Source organism: Cucurbita maxima, unplaced genomic scaffold, assembly GCF_002738345.1.
Source record: "Cucurbita maxima cultivar Rimu unplaced genomic scaffold, Cmax_1.0 Cma_Scf00020, whole genome shotgun sequence".
Lineage (NCBI taxonomy): Eukaryota > Viridiplantae > Streptophyta > Magnoliopsida > Cucurbitales > Cucurbitaceae > Cucurbita > Cucurbita maxima.
In genome coordinates, this window is record NW_019272036.1 from 1,023,594 (window position 1) to 1,044,042 (window position 20,449).

Here is a 20,449-nt window from a genome sequence, read left to right on the forward strand (position 1 = left end):
GACAAACTCAAACCATGTGATTAGTTAAAGCTCAAATCTTAGCAGTAACATTCTTTTCTTTAGACAAGAATATTAATTTCCTTCACACTCTTTGCTCTGTTTTTCTCTCTCTTCTTCAAGATTTTTGTGTATAAATATAGCCCAATAACTCAATTCACAACACAAGCAATCTATTCATTGATTCAACCTTCTTTCCTTCATTTATTTTCTCCTCTCTCTACTCCCAAACCATGGCCTCTATTGTCCCCAAGACACCCACCGCTGCACCTGCATTGCTGCATTCTGCCCACAAGGACGAGGCAAGCACGAGGCATTACTCCGACGAACTTGTCACCGGACACATTTACGCCAAACATCGCGACGACGATACAACCAAGATTGATCTCCCTAGTTACATCTCAGTTATTGAAAATATTCTCACCACTTCCCATCGAATTACCGATAATATCCATCGGGTAAAGATATAATATTTATGCACAGTTTGTGTTGCTTTTGTTCAACTTAAATGTATGAGTAACTATTATCGTATTCATGCAGGGAATTGAAGGACGTCTGGTATATTCAGACGATACTTTGGGATCAAACGTTGTGATTGATCCTCCGCTCTGTACTCTTCATCGTATCTCTAGCGAGGTCATACTCCTTAAAACTTTAATTATTACGACCCTTTTGATCATAATCTAGTCTCTAGCTTTAATTTTTTCTATTGATAATAATACGGGCTCAGACGATATTTAGAGATGTTCACAGAGTGGGGCGTGAACAGGGAAAATTTCTCTATTTATTTGAAAGTGAGACAATCCATGTCGGAGAAAATTTTCTTGTCTCCCCCATTTCTCATTTTAACGGGGATTTTCTACTCTGTTGCAATAGATTCTCGTGGGTTAAATGGACATATCTATTTCTATTTCAATTTAAGATTCAATAAGATTTATTTTGATTCATTGTCCCTTGCAATTGAAAGTTAAAATATTACGTCCTCAGTTGTCATGCAAGGCTCCGGGTGTAAAAAAAGCACACGAGACGACACTAGAAATCTTCAACATATTGACAAATTATCCATGGGAAGCTAAGGCAGCTCTCACTTTGTTAGCCTTCACATCAGATTATGGAGACTTATGGCATCTCTACCATTACTCCATGACTGACCCATTGGCTAAATCATTGGCAACTATCAAGCGAGTTGCTTCATTAAAGAAGCACTTAGACTCATTCCCATACCAACAAGTGCTTCTCAACCCCAGCAGCCTCATCCGTAGTTGCTTGCAAGCCATCAAACACATGAATCAAATTAGAGAATTCTCCAAATATGATGTCAAGGAGCTTCCTGAATTACCATCCGCTCTTCGTCAAATCCCATTAATCACTTATTGGGTTATCCACACTATTGTTGCTTCTAAAATACACCTCTCCAGCTACCTTAGTGAAACCGAGTAAGTACGCTATTCATACCCGCAACAAATTATTCAACGAGATCGTCACAATTAAAGTGAAACCCTAGTATCTATAAGTTGTTATTTACGATTCATTACAAATGTTCTTTTTTTCAGGAATCAGCCACAAAGATATTTAAATGATTTGTCCGATAAGATCGCCAATGTACTCGCCGTGCTTGAAAAGCATCTCAACGCCATACGAGAACAACATGGTCGAATACTTTACTTTCATATTATCGATCGTTATTCGTAACGCTATGATTGGAAAAATAACATTATATTTGTTGTGTTTGATGCAGCCGAGGTTGATCTCTTCCGGTGGTTGGTTGATCACATTGAGCATTATCATACTGATATTACGTTAGTTGTTTCCAAGCTCCTTAGTGGCAAAACTGAAACCAATCCACTTATTGATGGCTCTACGCTAAGAGAGGTCTATCTTTATCATAAATACTATTATAATCTTTTGGAATGTATTTTATTAAGAGGGTACGTAAGTCCCACTCGACTAATTTAGGGAATGATCATGGGTTTATAATCAAGGAATAGTAACAAAACCATGAGAGGTTATGCTCAAAGTGGACAATATCATTCCATTATGGAGAGTCGTGTTCATCTAATATTAATATGTGTTCGCAGGTTAGCATTCAAGAAAGTTTGTCGGGAAAGAATGTGATCCTGGTAATTTCTGGATTGAATATCTCGAATGATGATATCGAGGCTCTTCATCATGTTTACGAAAGTTTGAAAACAGATCACAAGACATACGAGATCGTTTGGATTCCAATTATCCCTGAGCCTTATCATGCCGAAGATCACAAGAGATATGAGTACTTGCGTTCTATAATGAAATGGCATTCAATACCATTTACTACAAAAATAGCTGGCATGAGATACATGGAGGAGAGGTGGCAACTTAGGGAGGATCCTTTGGTTGTCGTACTCACCTCACAATCTAAAGTAGTATTTACAAATGCAATTCATTTGATTCGAGTTTGGGGAAACGAAGCAATTGATTTTACGTACGATAGGAGCAAGAGTTTGCTAAGAAGAAATTGGCCCGATTCGACGCTCGTCAAATTCACCCACCAACCAAGACTACAAAATTGGGTATGCATGCACTTTGATATCATTTATTTCATTCTATCTACTATATATATCTTTTGTGTTGACATAATATACTCTTTTCCAACAGATCAAACAAGAAAAAAGTATCCTATTCTATGGAGGAAAAAACCCTGCATGGATCCAACAATTTGAAGAGAGAGTAGAAATTTTGAAAAATGATCCTTTTATAATTGATGGCAATTCGTTTGAGATCGTACACATAGGAAAGGATGTGAAAGGAGAGGATGATCCTACACTTATGAGTCGTTTTTGGAACACACAATGGGGTTATTTTGTAGTGAAGAGTCAGTTAATAGGTTCAAGTGCGAGTGAGACAACTGAAGACATCTTAAGATTGATTTCTTACCAAAATGAGGATGGTTGGGTTGTTCTAACTGTCGGCTCAGCACCTGTGCTAGTTGGTCGTGGGGCTTTGATTTTGAGATTGTTAGAGGAGTTCCCTAAATGGAAGCAAAGTTTGCGCTTGAAAGCATTTCCGGATGCTTTTAGAGAATACTTTAATGAATTGGCTCTCAAGAGTCACCAATGTGATCGTGTAATTTTGCCGGGATTCAGTGGATGGATTCCTATGACTATCAATTGTCCTGAATGCCCTCGCTTCATGGAGACGGGTATTAGCTTCAAGTGTTGCCATGGAGGTGCTCATATGTGATCGACACTTGCATCCATGGTGGAATGTCATACTCATACTTTTATTATGTTATACTACTACTAAAATGAATAATGCAAAGTTCTATGCAATTTTATTTTAAACTCGAGTCCATTAGGTCTCGATGTTGTCATTGAACAACTTATGTATGCTTCATATTACGTGAGATTAAATGATTATCGAATCTTCTCTTAAACCTCAACAAATGAAGTATATATTTTTCTTATTGTCTGTCATTTATGTTCATATAACAATATTATGGTTAATATCAAACTCCATTTTTTCTATAAAACCATCAAGAAGTTAATAAAATATATATATAACAAAATCGCAGTTACAACAACATCAAAGAATTGAGTTAGTTTTTAGTGGTGAACTAATCTAATACTTAACTTAACCCAATCCAATTTAAATAAGTTGGTAACACAACTTAAGCCTTAGATCAAATTTTTGGGATACTGGTATTTTTTGAACACCCCAATCTATAGCTTATGATTTCGAATGGATGAATTGAGTTATTTTTAGTGTTATGGGTGACTTTTAACTTTGATTACTTCTCTTTAGGAGCTTGTAGACATTGGGTCACAGGTCATAGAGTGATGGCTAATAAGCTAAGTTAGTATACTAAGACGGAGAGAGTGAAGCTGTGAGACCGAGTTTACCGTTCAAGACTAAATAAGAAAAGAAGTAGTACAGATAACCCGAAACAAAGAAGGCGTAATGTTGAGCAAAATATTGGATAGAAAAAAGGGAGGTAGTAGCGTAAAGGATTGGTGGGGGCGCAAAGAATCAAGATTCATAACTTTAAAAAGAAGGGAGATGAGGAATTTGACTGCAAGGAGCCATGCATTTTCATTTCATATGGTACAATCTCGAAAGTAATTTCATTGTTTTCTATTTTCTATCATTCGTGTAACACCCGAGTAAAGAAAGAGTATATGAATGGAGTTGTTATAAGACTATGATAATAAAGAAAGACTTAAAAGAAATAAAATTATTATTTATACCAATAGAATGTACCTTTCTTTTTGGTGGCTCAAACATAGAAACAGACTCGGGGTGACCTCTTATAAATTTTCGTGGAATGCATGTAAAAGAAGTGAGGAGTACGTAACCCGACCATGTTGAGGCCGTTGAGGCTATCATGTGTCGAATCTGAATTTATCGATGTTTTTTTTTTAAGATTATCTAGTAATATACTTAAAATATATTCTTTTTTCTTCTTAATGTAATGGAAACTATTATTTTTAGCCTCATGCTAATTGTAATGGTACCGAATTACTTTATCTCGATCCATATTTGTGGACTCCCTTTGATAATTACTTGATCATCAACCCTATCTGGGCTTTCTTATGAGATATAATATCAACAAAAAAGAAAAAATCTAAAGACATTTTACTTGGATAAACTTATAGAACATGCATGCTAATACCAATCTCCGATAATTGCATTGCCTAATTCACTAATTTTCAAGGAAATACAATGAGATTATACCCAAATGGAGTAACATCAAAAAGGGTAGCATAAGACCTCCCATCATTACATGAGAGTTTTACCGTGACAACATTTGAAGTTGATACCGGTTTCCATGAAACGAGGACATTCAGGACAATTGACTACCATTGGGATCCATCCACTGAATGCTGGAAGAACAACTTTATCACATTGATGCCTCCTTAAAGCAACTTCATTAAAGTAATCTTTGAAAGAATCCGGAAAACTTTTTAAGTTTAATATTTGTTTCCATTTATTGAAGTCTTCCAATACAGCCAAAATCAAATCCCCACGACCAACGAGGACAGGTAGAGTACCCACAGCTAAAACGCCCCAACCATTTTCATTTTCATAAGATATCAACCGTAGAATATCTTCCGTTGTTTCACTTGCACTTGAACCTCTTATTTGACTCTGAATTATGAAGAATCCCCATTGTGTAGTCCAAAAACGAGACATAACTGTAGGATCATCCTTTCCCATAGCGTTCTTCCCTATGCGTATAATATCGAATGTAATCCCTTTCGCTCTTATTAGATGATCGTTTTTAAGGTCTATAACTTTATCTTCAAATCGTTGAATCCATTTCGAGTCTTTTCCTCCATAAAATATGACACTCTTTTCTTCATCGATCTAATTGAAAAAGAAAAACTTTATCAATGTTTTATGGCCAAACCCAAACCCTAGAGACAAAAAAGTGTGTAATAGACAAAATTACTTACTACTCTCGAGTGGCGAGTAAATTTGAGAATAGTAGACTTTGGCCAATCACTTTCCAACAAAATGTCTATTTTTCTATGACTGAAAGGAACAGCCTCAGATCCCCAAACTCGAATTAAATGAATTGCATTTGTAAACTCCACTTTTGACATCGAGTCAAGAACAACTACTAACGGATCTTCTCGAAGTTGCCAATTTTCTTCTAAAAATCTCCATCCTGCAATTTTTGTGGTATATTGCACTATATACCATGGCATTTTAGATGCAACATAGTTGTACCTTTTTCGATTTTCTTCTTCTCGATCATGTGGGTTGATAACCGGAATCCAAACGATCCTATATTTATCTTCTCTACTCAATTCGTCATAAACTTCATGAAGAGCTTTGATATCGTCTTCTGAAATGTTTAATCGAGATATTACGAGTACCACATTCTTTCTCCTCAAGCTACTTTCAATTCTAACCTATATCATATTCATATCCATTATGAAAGGTATAAATCAAATATGAAAACAAATGAGTATTAAAGATATTGACCTTTCTATGAGTTGAGCCATCTATGAAAGGTGTTGCTTCGTTCTTTCCCTCGATCAATTTCGATACAACCTCCGACAATTGAGTAGGATGGTTTTCGATATGATCCACCAACCATTTATATAGTTTAATCTCCTCTGCAAGAAGGAATTTTGTTTCAAAAAAATAATTTAACAATGATTTTGAACAAAAAAAAAAATTATATAACCTTGCCGTTCTCGGATTTCTTTCAGATGGGTTTCAAGTGTGAAGAGTATTGAATTGATCTTCTCTGTCAATTCATTCAAATACTTTCGTGATTGACCCCTGAGATTAATACAACATTCATTAGCTATTTGATATCAAGTTTAGTTAAAAGCATCAACTTAGAGTACTTACTGTTTGCCAGTGGAATAAGCAGAAATTTCTGTTCTAGAAGCAACAATAATGTGTATAACCCAATAAGTAATCAAAGGGATTTGGCGAATGGCTGAAGATAACTCAGTTATTTCCTTCATATCATATTTGGATATATCTTTAATTTCTTTCATATATTTGATGGCTTGCATGCAAGCGTAGATTAAGCACTTTGGGCTAAGAAACACTTGTCGATATTTGGGTGTGTCCAAGTGCTTGTATAACTGGGGCACTCGCTTGATTGTGGCCAATGTTTTGGCCAATGGGTCTGTTTTGAAGTAATGGTTGAGGTGCCATAAATCTCCATAATCCATGGAAAATGCTGCTAGGGTAAGAATTGCCTTTGCCTCCCATGGATAGTTGATTAGTATGTTGAGGATCTCCATGGTTGTCTCGTGTGCTTTCTCGATCCCTGCTGCTTTGCATGCCAACTAATCAATATTGAATCCAATTAGTTGGGTTTTCAAAAGTTTTTTAATGATTAAGATTTCAAACCTTTTTAAAACAAAAGAAAAATCTAATGTTTAGAGTGGTACTTATAAATAGAGGTGTTTATACAACTGGATGAACATACCAATTTAGACTATTCAATCCAAACTATAAAGACCGAGTTAAGTTAGATTTTATTTTTAGTCTCTGTTGGATTGAATTCTTGGAAAAACTACTCAATCCAAACTATAAAGATTTATTTTTAGTCTCTATTCAAACCATGTTTGTTGGTGAGGTTTCCACATACTAGGTCTCTTAAGGGAGGTTTCCATACGTCTATTAGTGAGAGGTTTCCACAAGTCTATTAGTGAGAGGTTTCCACACGTCTATGAGTGAGAGGTTTCCACACCCTTCTAAAAAATGAAAAAGCCTAACCTCATTGCTAGCAGATATTGTTCTTTTTGGGCTTATCTCATTAGCGGGAGGTTTTCACACCCTTATAAAAAAATGTTTCGTCCTCCTAACCAACCAATGTGGGATCTCACAATCCACCCTTTTGGAGATCCAACGTCCTCGTTAGCACTTGTTTCCCTCTCCAATCAATGTGGGATCTCACAATCCACCCACCTTCAGAGCCAAACATCTTCGTTGGCACTCATTCCTCTCTCCAATCGATGTGAAATCTCACATGTTAGTTCAAAAAATTTCTCAATCCAATAGATGTACACTCTTACTAATAAATAAATCTAAACAAGACACGGTGAGATGGCATACTCATTTAATTGATACTCATTTCTATAGATTAACAATCAATCTAAAAAGATACACATCAATAAAGCTATAATAAACAACCTCACTAGAGATACGATGTAGAGTACAAAGAGGTAGATTGAGTGAAGCAGCATAAGAGTTATTTCCAAATGCAATACGTCCTTCAATTACCTGCACCCAAAACAAATCATATGATACAATACAACAAAATCCTCTCACAAAAAGGAAAACAAAAGTTGATGAAACTTCTTAGTGAAGGACTTCAAAAGTATATAGAAAGAGTTGTTTATACTCGAGAAATACTATCGGTGATTCGATCTGCAGTTATAATAATGCTTTCCACTAATAAGATATAACTATTGATATCAATTTTGAATTTTTCATCTTCATAATGTTTGGCGTAAATATGATTTGCAACGATATCATCTGTGAAGCTTTCGAGACTCAATCCTTCGTTAAGGTTTTGCGATTTTGGATGAACAAGTGAGGTAATGGGTTTCTTAAGTGATGGCAAAGACATGGCTGAGGGAAACTTAAAGGAGATTTAAAAAAATCTATGGTAGAGAAGCAGAGAAGAAATAAAGAAGGGTTTTTGTTGGTTGTTTATTTGATTTGGGTTTGATATTTATAGGTCTTAGGAGAATGTGAATGAAGAATGAAGAGACAATGGTAAAGACAACCATGGAAATCCACAGCTTTGGTCCAAAGGATAGAATATTTTATAATTGAAATTTGGTTAAAGCATAAAATGAATCATATCATATCTTCCTTTGTACTCATGTTATATTATGTAATATTTGTGATTTACGTTTAATGGTTTGAATACAAATTATTTTAATTTTTGTTTTCTATTTGTGAAAATCAAGCTTATAATACTATTTTCTCGCACCTAATGGCCTCTGCTTTCCTTTGCGACATAGTTACATTAACTACTTCTAAGAGTAAAAACTATAACAGCTCAAGCTAGTAGATATTGTCCTCTTTGGCTTTTCTGCTCTGGGCTTTCCCTCAAGGTTTTGAAACGGGTCTGTTATGAAGAGGTTTATACACTCTTATAAGAAATGTTTCATTCTCATTTCCAACCTACGTGGGATCTCACAAAAACTATTTCTACAAATCAATATGGATCCGCTTCCTTAAAAAAATTATCCTTAAATTAGTGGTGGTTGCCATCAGAATGTCGATGGTGTATGGGTGAAGCTGGTTGAATCTATTCTTGCCTTGAACAGAAGAGCAGATGTTTCCTTGTTGTTGTTAGGAAGGGACAAAGATCTGATTTTGTATGATGCATTAATGAGGGACAAAGATCTCATTCCTTAACTGTGTGGAGTAAAGAGCAGGATGTTCTTCCTATGGAAACCAACCAACATGACAATAACCTTATTTTATCCCCATGAAAATAACATTATAATCTGATTCTTCCCTTTTTGGTACTCACATTTTGTCGAGGCTAAAGCAGGGTAAGACCTTCAAAATTAAGCCTCCTCCTTAAACATGTTCAATGTTACTCTACTCGAACAAAGTGTACCATTGAGTCTCCTTTTAAATAGTCATCTATCTATTTAGCATTATTTTAGACCCTCTTCTCTAGAGTTTTACTACGGATCTACACTATGACTACACTTTTGAAGTTCTCTAAGTTATGATAAAAGCATGACTCTGATACTACTTAATAGGAAAAATGACTCTCTACATTGATATGATATTGTTCACTTTAAACATAAACTATCATTGTTATGTTTTTTTGTTCCCAAAAAACCTAAAAAAAATTGGAGACCAAAACGAGGAGGGGTTAACCCTAAAGACACTCCTTAAGTAAGAATGGTATGTGAGAGCACTATAACTCCAAATGTAAGAGAGCTTTCAATGGAAGATGTTGTAATGGGAGTGGAAACAATGGAAGTGGAAACAAGATCAACGACACTCACCCATCTACGAACAAAATCCTTTTATTTCTTTGTTTAAAAATAACAATGTTCTTCAACTATTATTTTGTATTGGTTATCTAGGTTGCAACTCATAATAAAATATGTTGTGCACCGTAATGCCACAACCTTTAAATGCTCTGATATTACTTGTGGTACAAAATACCATAACCAAAAATGCAATGATACCAGTTGTTGTAGCGGAATGTCACAACCAAAAAAGCTATGATACCCAATTGTTGTAACGAAAGCGAAAGCAAGATTAATCGCACTCACACCCCCACAAACAAAAATTAACCAAAGAGACAAAGATTTACGTGGTTCGTAGAGAAGAAATTTTCCTACATCCGCGAGTGGTAGCCAATCACTATAATCAAAGTGTTTACAAAGTGTATCTCTCACATTCTCACACTACAAAGTCTCTCAACAAAAGTTCCTCCCTATGGATATTTTATCCTTTGGTTTGCCATTGAGGATAATAGAAAACTCACATAGAGAGTGTCGGGAAAAATGAATACGAAGATATAGAAACTAAGAGTCAAATAGTATAAATTTAAAAAGATGAAGGAAAAAATTAGATAAAAAAATATTGACAAAAATATAGGTTAGAGAAAAGAAAGAAAAGTTGGATTAAAAGAGATTTCTTTTTTAAGAGAAAACTTAAACAAAGAGAGAAATTTGAGACATTATTTTTGTTAGTAGGAAAAAAATTTGAGTTTTTGAAGATTGTAACGACACATGCTTAGCATTTAATGGTCCCAACATTCTCGTGGCATGGCAGATGATCACGTTACTTGTTGCGAAGACTATTCCCACAAACCAATACGAGGAGGTCACCCAATATAATATTGTTTGTGTTGGATGATGAAAGTGACTAATTTAGCGAATGATCATGGATTTATAATTAAAGAATACTCTCTCCATTCGAGTGAGGTATTTTGAGGAAGCCGAAAACAAAGCCATGAGAGCTTATACTCAAAGTGGACAATATCATACCATCGTGGAGAGTCGTGTTCATTTAACAGTTTGAAGGTGCATCTTGTTAGTATAAATAATCACTTTCAATTTTTTTAAAAACGCTTTCATTTAGAATGGTCTCAATTTATTCATTAATCCCTCCTTTACTCCGAGTGTTAATATATATTTCAAAAGCTACTTGAGAAATGAATTAATTATCAAGCAATCGTATATATATTCCAAAAATAAAGGTTAGGGACAGAATATAACAATCTTGTGGGTAAGGATGAGAATATTCCTCCAACCTAATTAATAAGCTTTAGTTTGCGAATATAGTAATGGGTCTAATTTTTTTTATCACTTTATTTAAAGAAAAGATAAATTACACCAAAGAAATGTCTTCATAATGTAGGACCATGTAAATATTTCTTTGCACTTTTTTTTTTTTTTTTTTGTATTAATAGTATTCCACTTTAAATTACACTACATTTTATCTTCATAATTTCCTAGAAAATCTACCCTATATATTTTTTGTCTCATTTATTAAATTCGTAAACTTTAGTGGTATACTCTGAGATCTCATATGTATTGAAGATGGACGAAACACTCTTTATAAGAATGTGAAAACCTCTTCCTAAAAGACGTGTTTTATAAGTAATAGGTCAAAGCAGACATAGAGGTACAGTCGAGAACAAAAATAAATAAATAAATAATAGTCAATTTTCTTTGTTTTTCGGGTTCCATGTCTTTCTTCTTCTTTTCGTTTTTAATTTTTAATATGATTTTTTTTTTGTTATATTATTTGTGTTTCATATTGTCTTCTTTTTCGTTATTTATTATGTATTTTATTTTTCTGGATAAAAATATTGTTTTTATCTACCATTTTAGAGATTTCAAATAGTTTATTGAGGAGTTGGTAGAAGAGAAATAGAGAATAAATGATAATAAATTGAAATATACTTATGTTTCTAACAAGAGTGTGAAATAAATTAATTATATTCGATTTTTTAAAAATTATAACATGTATTTATGAAAATTATAGTTGAAATTAATTGCTAAATAAATTTAAAGGATAAACAAAACCCTAAATCATATGGCTCCTTAATATTTGCGAAGAACATAAAAAAATAACATGAGAATGAGAATGGTAAATTTGAATCTTCCCAAAGACAATTTTTGTTATAATGAGAAGATTGTTAGGCTTTATAGAGAAACATAAAAGAACTGACACTACATAGTTTGTTGGGTCGAGACTTAGGGAGAGAATGTGAGATAATTGAAATGCTACAATGTATAGCGTCTCTATGTTCAGGTTAACATCGCGACACCACGTCAAGCATGCATGGATGGTGATGATTTCCTGAAATCTCTCTATATATATATATTCCTTTTGTTTCCTTGGACTACTACTAATCTTTGATGCATGTGTAAAGATGAATTGAAAAGACAAAAAAAAAAAAAAAAAAAAAAAAAAAAAAAAAAAAAAAAAAAAAAAAAAAAAAAAAAAAAAAAAAAAAAAAAAAAAAAAAAAAGACATTGTAATATTTTGTGTCGGTGACAAAAGTGAGGAAGGTTGTTGGTGCATGCACATATCACGACCCACTTTGACCTTTCTCTTTTTCTTTTTGTCTCCTTTCTTTCCCTTCTCAATAACTACATAGGCAGTGGAAACCAGACCAAAACAACGCAACAATATACTCTTATCTCTCTCTCATTTCCATTTTCTCTAACCCCTCAACCTCCATCTTTTCTTCTCATATCATGTCTCTATCCTTTTCTACCAACCCAGCCTCCATCCGGAGCCTCAAACACTTCTCCGACGAGGCGGTCGCCAGATCCATCTATGCTAGACACCGTGATGGCAAAAAAATCAAATTCGATATCGATAATTATATCGCACTGGTTGATAGCATCATTACAACTGCAGATCGAATTACCAAAGTAAGCATTTTCATTTATTACTATCTTCCATTTACATTTTCCCCCAATTTTATGTATTTTTTTGTATAATCAATTGTAGGGTAACAAAGAAGGTTTCAAATTCTCAGATGATTTCTTGAACGTTGATCCTCCAATTTTTACTCTTAATCAGATATCAACTGAGGTAAGTATAAGAAAACGACTTACCTTGTTGCGTGATCTACATTTAGTTTTATATGTATCACATTTAATGTTTGTTTGGATTTAGTGCTTAACAACAACAAGAAAGAAAGAAAGAAAAAAAAAAGGCTTTCTCAATAATCAATTTAATGATGATTATTTGAAAGAAAAAAAATCTAAAGCAATTTTCAATCAATTAGTATTAATTTTACTTGTTGTAATCGCTTAAAGCGAGTGATAGATATTATCGACTTTAACTTGTTATCTCGTCAATCTCATGATTTAAAAATGTATCTTCTAGAGAGAGGTTTCCACACTTTTATAAGAAATGAATGAATATTTCGTTCTTCTCTCCAACTAATGTGCTCTAAGCATTTCTTATAAATATGTAGAAACACTTTCCTAGTTGACGTATTTTAAAATTGTGAGGCTGATAATGATACGTAATGGGCTAAAACAGAGAATAATATTACCATTGTATTCGAACACATGAAGTGCATATTTGAAAGTATTTTTAACAAATGGATTCCAAACCAGATCTACTAACCACGAGTGGAATTTGATGTTTCTTAGTTGACACGTAAAGCTCCAGGAATAGAGAAAGCTCACCAAACAACACTAAACATTCTTGAGATATTGGTAAGTTACCCATGGGAGGCCAAAGCAGTGCTAACATTGACTGCTTTTGCCACTGAATATGGAGACATATGGCACCTCAACCATTACTCATTGTTGGATCCACTTGCAAACTCCTTGTCAATGATCAAAGGAGTCCCATTCCTAAAGAAGCAACTAAACTCCATCAAATATCGACAAGTGCTTCTTTGCCCCAACAGTTTAATCTATAGTTGCTTACGAGCCATCAAATACATGAGTCAACTCAAGAAACACTTCAAACATGATGTAAACCAACTTTCGGAGTTATCTTCAGCCTTTTCTCGACAAATTCCATTGGTTTCTTATTGGGTAATACACATTATTGTTGCGGCTCAATTCGAGATCTCAAGTTATTTGAATGACACTGAGTAAGTATTGAAGTATTTTAAAGTTTAAACGACTAAATAGACACAAATTTCAAACTTCAGATATTTTTGTACAAATCTTTCGAATGGTTGAATAAATTTAAGGCTTTTAATTCTGATTATCTTTATTTATTTGGACTTGAGTAGAATACGAATATCAAAGTGTTTAAGCAACTTATTGAGTTTTGTGGTTTTATTTTTCAGGGGTCAACCACAAAATTACTTGGATGAATTATCTGAAAAGATCGATTCAATACTTAATACGCTGGGTAGTTATCTCAACATCGTTTGAGAGGAACGGTGTTAGAGCTAAATAAAATTACTCCACCTTCTAAATTTTTGTTTTAACATTTGTTGCATCTAGAAAGAAGGGACAAAAGAAAATATTGGTCTTTTTCTTTTCCATCCTAGTTCGTAGAATATGAACTTTGTACTCTACTTTGTGTTATGTGTACTAATTATATCAATAATCATTTTATTTTTTAGTTGGTAAAGATTTTGTTTGTAATTTTCTATGTTTTATTATACATGTCGAGGATGGTTGGAGTGTTACGTTGGCTATTTAAGGAAGAATTATTCTTAAAATGAACAATATCATACCAATGTGGAGATTAGTTGATCATTTCCCTCCTATAAGAGTCGTGTCCTTGTCTTAATTTAGTCATCTCAATAAAATCCTCTAATGTCAAACAATGAAATTGTGAGCCTCGAAAGTGAAGTCACAATAACTCATGTGAAGAAGTTGTGAGCCGATTTAATAGAATCAAACTCCAAGAATGTCTCTCAAATGTAAAAGAAAACTTAAATAAGAACTCAAAATTCATACATTCTGTTCTTACCTAATTCTTGACGAAATTGTGTGATTCAAAAGTTCAAAATGGTTCTCCCAAAACCCTTGATTATTTCTTGTGACAGAACTCTTGAACATTTACGGCTTCAATTCGTCGTTTGGAGCAGATTTCGACTTTCTCACTACAAACTTTAAGCCCTCTTTTTTCTACTCTCTTAAAAAAAAAAGATTCAACATTATACATGATCATAAACTTCTACAAAGTTTGTGATTTAAAATCAAATATAAAAAATATATATATATACTTTGAGGCCATGATCATTCATATTTTATTTTGGAACCTTTTATTTTCATATATTTGAGACAAATACAAAGTTAAAAAATATTTTTATTAATTTAGCAATTCAATAACTCGTAAGCAATCACTCTCTTCTACATGGTAAAATCCTAACCAATAATTAAAAAAAATTACGCACTCCCTTCCATTTGCCACTTCATAATAGTCAAAGGTAAATTGTAACGTCTTATATCCCAAGTTTAAATTAAGATTCGAAATTCAAATTTGGCACTGTGTCCTGATATTCACCTACATTCCTTGCGACATGATCATGTTCTTTCAACATTCTTCGTTCTCAATCATATATTTTTATAGGAAATTTTCATAAAATCACTTAACATGGAATTATTCAAATAAAGCTAGTTGTCTTATTTCAAGAATCGTTCTCTTATACTTGAGTATAGTACTAGTAGTTCATTTATGCACACTTATTGAATACTTTAAAACTCTTTTTTAAGTTATATTATTATCGTTACAAGTACCCTACAATCATTTATATTTATTCCAAACGTGATGCATGCCGATTTTCTTCCCTTTTAGTAAAACCTACAAAATTCAAGTTCAATCTATATTGGATATGGACCCACTTTTACGGCTTGTCAGCTAAAGCTCTCACTCAGCCAGCTAGCTATACACAATATTCCTTTATTCAGACAAAGAAAAGGACAGCGTTTTCATGAAGGTATCGCTTCTTCTTCACCTTTATCTCCCCTTTCATCACTTATCAAGACCTATAAATAAGACACCAAATTAAGAGCAAATGCCACAACAACTTCTTCCTATTTACATTTGCTCTTAGTTTCCCAATCCCTCCTTTGTGAAATCATGTCTCTATCCGTTCCCAACAACCCCATTGCTTCATTGCACCATCCAAAGCTTTCAACCTCCACCAAGGACGACCAAAGCATAAGGCACTTATCCGACGAGACGGTGACCGGCCACATTTATACTAAACATCGTGAGGACGATAGTGTCAGGATCGACGTCGATAATTACATTGCACTTGTTGAAAGTATCATCTCAACTGCTGACCGAATCACCGAAACTGTTACTCACGTACCCATTTCTATCTATCATCGTCTAATTTCTATCTTTCGAGCTTAGTTTATATATGTATGTGATTGATCCATAACGAAAATTGTAGGGCACCGAGGGCCGTTTGATATTCTCAGACGATTTTTTGAAGGTCAATGTTGTTGATCCACCACTTTGCACCCTTCACAAAGTGTCAAGCCAGGTCATTCTCAAAAATTAATTTTTAACTAATGATGCAACTGGTTAACAGATATCGCCATCGATCAAATGATTAAGTGTTGGAATATTTCCAAATCATTTTCATGTTTTGTTCCACCATTTTGAAACATACAAGAACTTTAGGTTAAGAAAAGAAGTTAGCATGGGACAATCATAGACGTATTAATTGGTGAAATGAATTGTGTATCAGCTGTCGTGCAAAGCTCCAGGTATAGAACAAGCGCACAAAACGACCCTTGACATTCTTGATATATTGGTAAGCTACTCATGGGAGGCCAAAGCAGTGCTAACATTGACTGCTTTTGCGGCTGAATACGGAGACATATGGCACCTCAACCATTACTCATCGTTGGATCCACTCGCAAAATCATTGTCAATGATCAAGCGAGTTCCTTTGTTGAAGAAGCAATTGGAGGGTATGAAGTACCGGCAAGTGCTACTTAGCCCCAACAGTTTGATCTACAGCTGCTTGCGGGCCATGAAATACATTACCCAACTCAAGAACTTCTCCAAATATGATACCAAAGAACTGTCGGAGTTATCTTCCGTCCTTCGCCAAATTCCTTTGGTTTCCTATTGGATTATTCACATTATCGTTGCTGCCCGAATTGAGATTTCAAGTTACTTGAATGAGACCGAGTAAGTTCGTAATTTGAATTTATTTTAATTTTTTAAAAATAAAACAATGTAGCTTTTCAAGCTTATTAAAGTTGTTGCCAAATTTATTTGATTCTTCAATCAACTCAACGATTTTGTAATAAGATTTTCAGGGGTCAATCACAAAAGTATCTGAATGAGTTGGCCGAAAAGATCAACTCTATACTCAATATGCTTGAAATTCATCTCAACACCATTCGGATACAACAAGGTCAATTTTCAACTTTGATCATGTTTGTAAAACAAAGATACTAAAATATCTTTGGACGAGGAATGATTAACGAAACTTTTGCCATTTAAGTTCATATGCATTCTCAATTGCTAACTTCAAAACCATATGTTGTTTCTATATAATATTATGGATGCAGAGGAGATTGATCTTTATAGATGGCTTGTGGATCACATTGATAATTTTCCCACTGAGATAACTTTAGTTCTGCCTAAGCTTGTTGAAGGCAAGGTCGAGGCAAAGCCTTTCATAGATGGTTCGACTCGATTGCAGGTCTTTGCCTTACAATTTTATAGTACAAACAAACATTTTATTTTTATAATTAGATATATATTTAACATACACACGTGACATCTTATGCGTTTGCAGGTTAGTGTTGAAGATGGTTTGAGAGACAAGAATGTGATCTTGTTAATTTCTGGATTAGATATCTCCGAGGATGATATTAGAGCTCTTCATTTAGTTTACAATGAAGTGAGAAAGGAGGATAAATATAAGATTGTTTGGATTCCAGTTATTCATGAACATTCTCCCGAACATTCTCAAGAGGAAGAAGAAGAAGCTCGAAAGAAATATGAGTACTTGAGCTCTTTAATGAAGTGGTACATTGTGCCATACACAACAAAGATTGCAGGTTGGAGGTATCTTGAGGAGAATTGGCAACTTAGACAAGACCCATTGGTTGTTGTTATGAACTCCCAATCGAGAGTTGAATTTACAAATGCAATCCATTTAATCCGAGTTTGGGGCACTGAAGCCATTCCGTTCACGAATGGAAGAACTCATGCTTTATTGGAAAAGAATTGGCCTGAGTCCACCCTTCTAAAATTTATTGAGCAACCAAGATTGCGAAGTTGGGTACGTAAATATAACGTTTTTGTCATTAATTCCCACATATTTATGTGTTTAGCGATGTTGTTTTGACTAGTACTTCATGTCTTGACATATCAAATATTTCATCTTTTGTTAGGTCAATCAAGATAGGGCCATCATATTTTATGGAGGAAAAGATCCTAATTGGATCCAACAGTTCGAAGAGAAAGTAGTAGAAATTAAGAACGACCCATATATTAAAGATAAGGGAAATACATTTGAAATTGTTCGTGTGGGAAAGAAAATCAATGAGGTGAATGATTTTGCATTGACACCTCTTTTTTGGATCACACAATGGGGTTACTTCGTAATCAAGAGTCAATTGAAAGGTTCAAGTGCAGCTGAAACAACTGAAGATATCTTACGACTAATATCTTATGAAAATGAAAATGGTTGGGCAGTTTTAGCAGTTGGCTCAGCTCCATTGCTCGTAGGTCGAGGCAATTTGATTTTGGGAGTTCTGGAAGATTTTAACAAATGGAAAAGAAATTTGAACATAGAAGCCTTCCCGGATGCCTTTAAAGACTACTTCAACGAGTTAAATCTCAAATTTCACACTTGTGAAAGAATGACACTTCCTGGATTTAGTGGGTGGATTCCAATGATAGTAAACTGTCCTGAATGTCCTCGCTTCATGGAGACTGGTATAAGCTTCAAATGTAACCACGGGCGCCCTGAGCTCTAAGATGTCAAGCATACTTTATAAAACTATATGTACTACTACTAAATAATATGAGGTGATCCGACAATATGGAATTGTACTATCTGTATCGTCAAGTTTGAGCCTGTTAGGCTACCACTAAACTAAACGTTATTATTTCTTTTATTGATGAAAGCCTTCATTCTTCCTTCTCTTCTACTTAGTTTTTAAAAGAATTACTTTCAAATGAGGTTTTTCCATTTGAAATGAAAACGTTCATTACTACAAACATTCATTACCCATGTCGTGGAGTGATGAGAAAAAAATTTCATACCCATTTTAAGGTTTTAAAAATTTTGTGTGTGAGGGAAATTACCTATGTTCCACTCCTTGCAACCGGTTTTCCCTGAACAATCTAATGGATCTAAAACAACTCAACAACAATAACACAATTACAACCAAACCAACAAACCTGTTGAGGATTATTGGGACTAGGGAGTCACACATTAGTTAATTTAGTGGAAGATTATGTTTATAAGTAAGGGATACTATCTCCATTGGTATGAGGGCTTTGGGGGAAGCCCAAAGCAAAGCAATGAGAGCTTATGCTCAAAGTTGACAATATACCATTGTGGAGAGTCGTGATTCATAACATGGTATCAGAATCATGCCCTAAACTTAAACATGTCAATAGAATCCTCAAATATGAAACAAAGAATTGTGAGCCTCGAAGGTGTAGTCAAAAAGTGACTAAAGTGACGAACAAAAGGTGTACTTTGTTCGAAGACTTCAGAGAGCTCTAGAGAAAGGAGTCGAGCCTCGATTAAGGGGAGGCTATTCAAGAGCTCCATAAGCTTAAGGGGATGATTATTTGGAGTAGGGAGTCTCATCCCACCTTGGTTAATTTAGTGGAAGATCATGTTTATAAGTGGAGAAATATTATCGTAGATCATACCATTTGTTCATGAAAAGTGAAGAATAAGTATATAAAGGTGAAGAAGAATCAATAACTTGAGGAAAACGTTGTCTTTTTTTTTTTTATCTCAATTAAAGAATATTGCATGCTAGGTAGCTGGTGGAGTAAGAGCTTTAGCTAACAAGCCGTGAAAGTGGGTCCATACGTTATGAATTGTCCTTCATCTGGTGGCTTTATGTATATGTTATGCCTGAGGGGGAGCAAATCTTCAAGCATCTAAGTTTGGAATAAATAAACCAACGAATCTTATGCTTTGCTTTCGTTCGTATTGGATTTGAATCAGCCAGATCAGTAGCAAATTTGTATATGAGAAAAATCATTCGTAATTGTAAGATAAAAAAGATGTTACGCTCCAAATTTTGAGGCATCAAAAGATAGGATGTGACTAATCAAATTATGCCATACAAGATTAATGAATGACGAAGAAAACCAAACATGAAATTACTTTATAACATTGTTTGCAATACCAAAGTAAAATGGAAGACATGCTTAGATGTATTAGATGTATGTTATGTTCATAATATGTGGACTAGACGGACCTTCTAAGTCAACATTTTATTCTCAAACATCCTATTTTAGACCCTCCTATTTTTAGTTATTATAATAAAACTTCAATTGGAGCTGAAATAGTTTATAGATAAGGAAGAAAAATAGTAAAAATATTTTATAAATCTTTTTCAAAGATATATATGGTAATCGTAATGTTCATCTAAAATTTAATGAAAGTTTTTTTTTCTTTATTAATATTTTTGAAAAGTTTGGGATATTATAAAGTATAATTGAAACGAAATTCTAACATTTTTAATCCAAAAGTTAATGATAAAGATATTTTTTTTAGATATTTGTTAATTGTTTTAATGGTAGGAGGCATTATTAAAACAAAAATCATTATCTATGAGTATTTTTTATAATTCAGCCCAAGAAAAATAATATCATTAAAATTAAGAAGTTCACTAATTTCAAAAACTATTTGGTATATTTAAAATAACTAATAAATTGAAAACAATATACATTTTCGATCTAAAAGGTTTGAATCTCTTTGTATAAAGTTTATACAGAGAAAGAGAAAAAAAAAAAAAAAAAAAAAAAAAAAAAAAAAAAAAAAAAAAAAAAAAAAAAAAAAAAAAAAAAA

At 33.8% G+C, this 20,449-nt stretch overlaps 4 protein-coding genes across 4 annotated transcripts; 3 read left to right on the top strand and 1 right to left on the bottom strand.

Moving 5' to 3' along the window:
* Positions 1–169: 169 nt before the first annotated feature.
* On the top strand, positions 170–3,415 carry LOC111494731 (protein SIEVE ELEMENT OCCLUSION B-like). The gene is made up of 7 exons (XM_023144703.1): positions 170–455; positions 538–633; positions 985–1,433; positions 1,551–1,648; positions 1,736–1,869; positions 2,076–2,546; positions 2,632–3,415. Exons 1-7 carry the CDS (start codon positions 231–233, stop codon positions 3,214–3,216), a joined length of 2,058 nt encoding a protein of 685 aa, XP_023000471.1. The 5' UTR covers positions 170–230; the 3' UTR covers positions 3,217–3,415.
* Positions 3,416–4,639: 1,224 nt separating this feature from the next.
* LOC111494732 (protein SIEVE ELEMENT OCCLUSION B-like) lies at positions 4,640–8,163 on the bottom strand. Its single transcript, XM_023144704.1, has 7 exons — positions 7,850–8,163; positions 7,639–7,728; positions 6,340–6,788; positions 6,170–6,267; positions 5,965–6,098; positions 5,430–5,891; positions 4,640–5,340 (listed from the first exon to the last, which is right to left on the bottom strand). The coding sequence occupies exons 1-7, from the start codon at positions 8,075–8,077 to the stop codon at positions 4,753–4,755; spliced, it is 2,049 nt and encodes a 682-aa protein (XP_023000472.1). The 5' UTR covers positions 8,078–8,163; the 3' UTR covers positions 4,640–4,752.
* Positions 8,164–12,108: 3,945 nt separating this feature from the next.
* LOC111494777 (protein SIEVE ELEMENT OCCLUSION B-like) lies at positions 12,109–14,122 on the top strand. Its single transcript, XM_023144768.1, has 4 exons — positions 12,109–12,380; positions 12,460–12,543; positions 13,113–13,564; positions 13,766–14,122. Exons 1-4 carry the CDS (start codon positions 12,201–12,203, stop codon positions 13,851–13,853), a joined length of 804 nt encoding a protein of 267 aa, XP_023000536.1. The 5' UTR covers positions 12,109–12,200; the 3' UTR covers positions 13,854–14,122.
* Positions 14,123–15,451: 1,329 nt separating this feature from the next.
* On the top strand, positions 15,452–18,536 carry LOC111494729 (protein SIEVE ELEMENT OCCLUSION B-like). Its single transcript, XM_023144701.1, has 7 exons — positions 15,452–15,744; positions 15,833–15,925; positions 16,133–16,581; positions 16,713–16,810; positions 16,968–17,101; positions 17,198–17,686; positions 17,799–18,536. The coding sequence occupies exons 1-7, from the start codon at positions 15,514–15,516 to the stop codon at positions 18,384–18,386; spliced, it is 2,082 nt and encodes a 693-aa protein (XP_023000469.1). The 5' UTR covers positions 15,452–15,513; the 3' UTR covers positions 18,387–18,536.
* Positions 18,537–20,449: the final 1,913 nt, after the last annotated feature.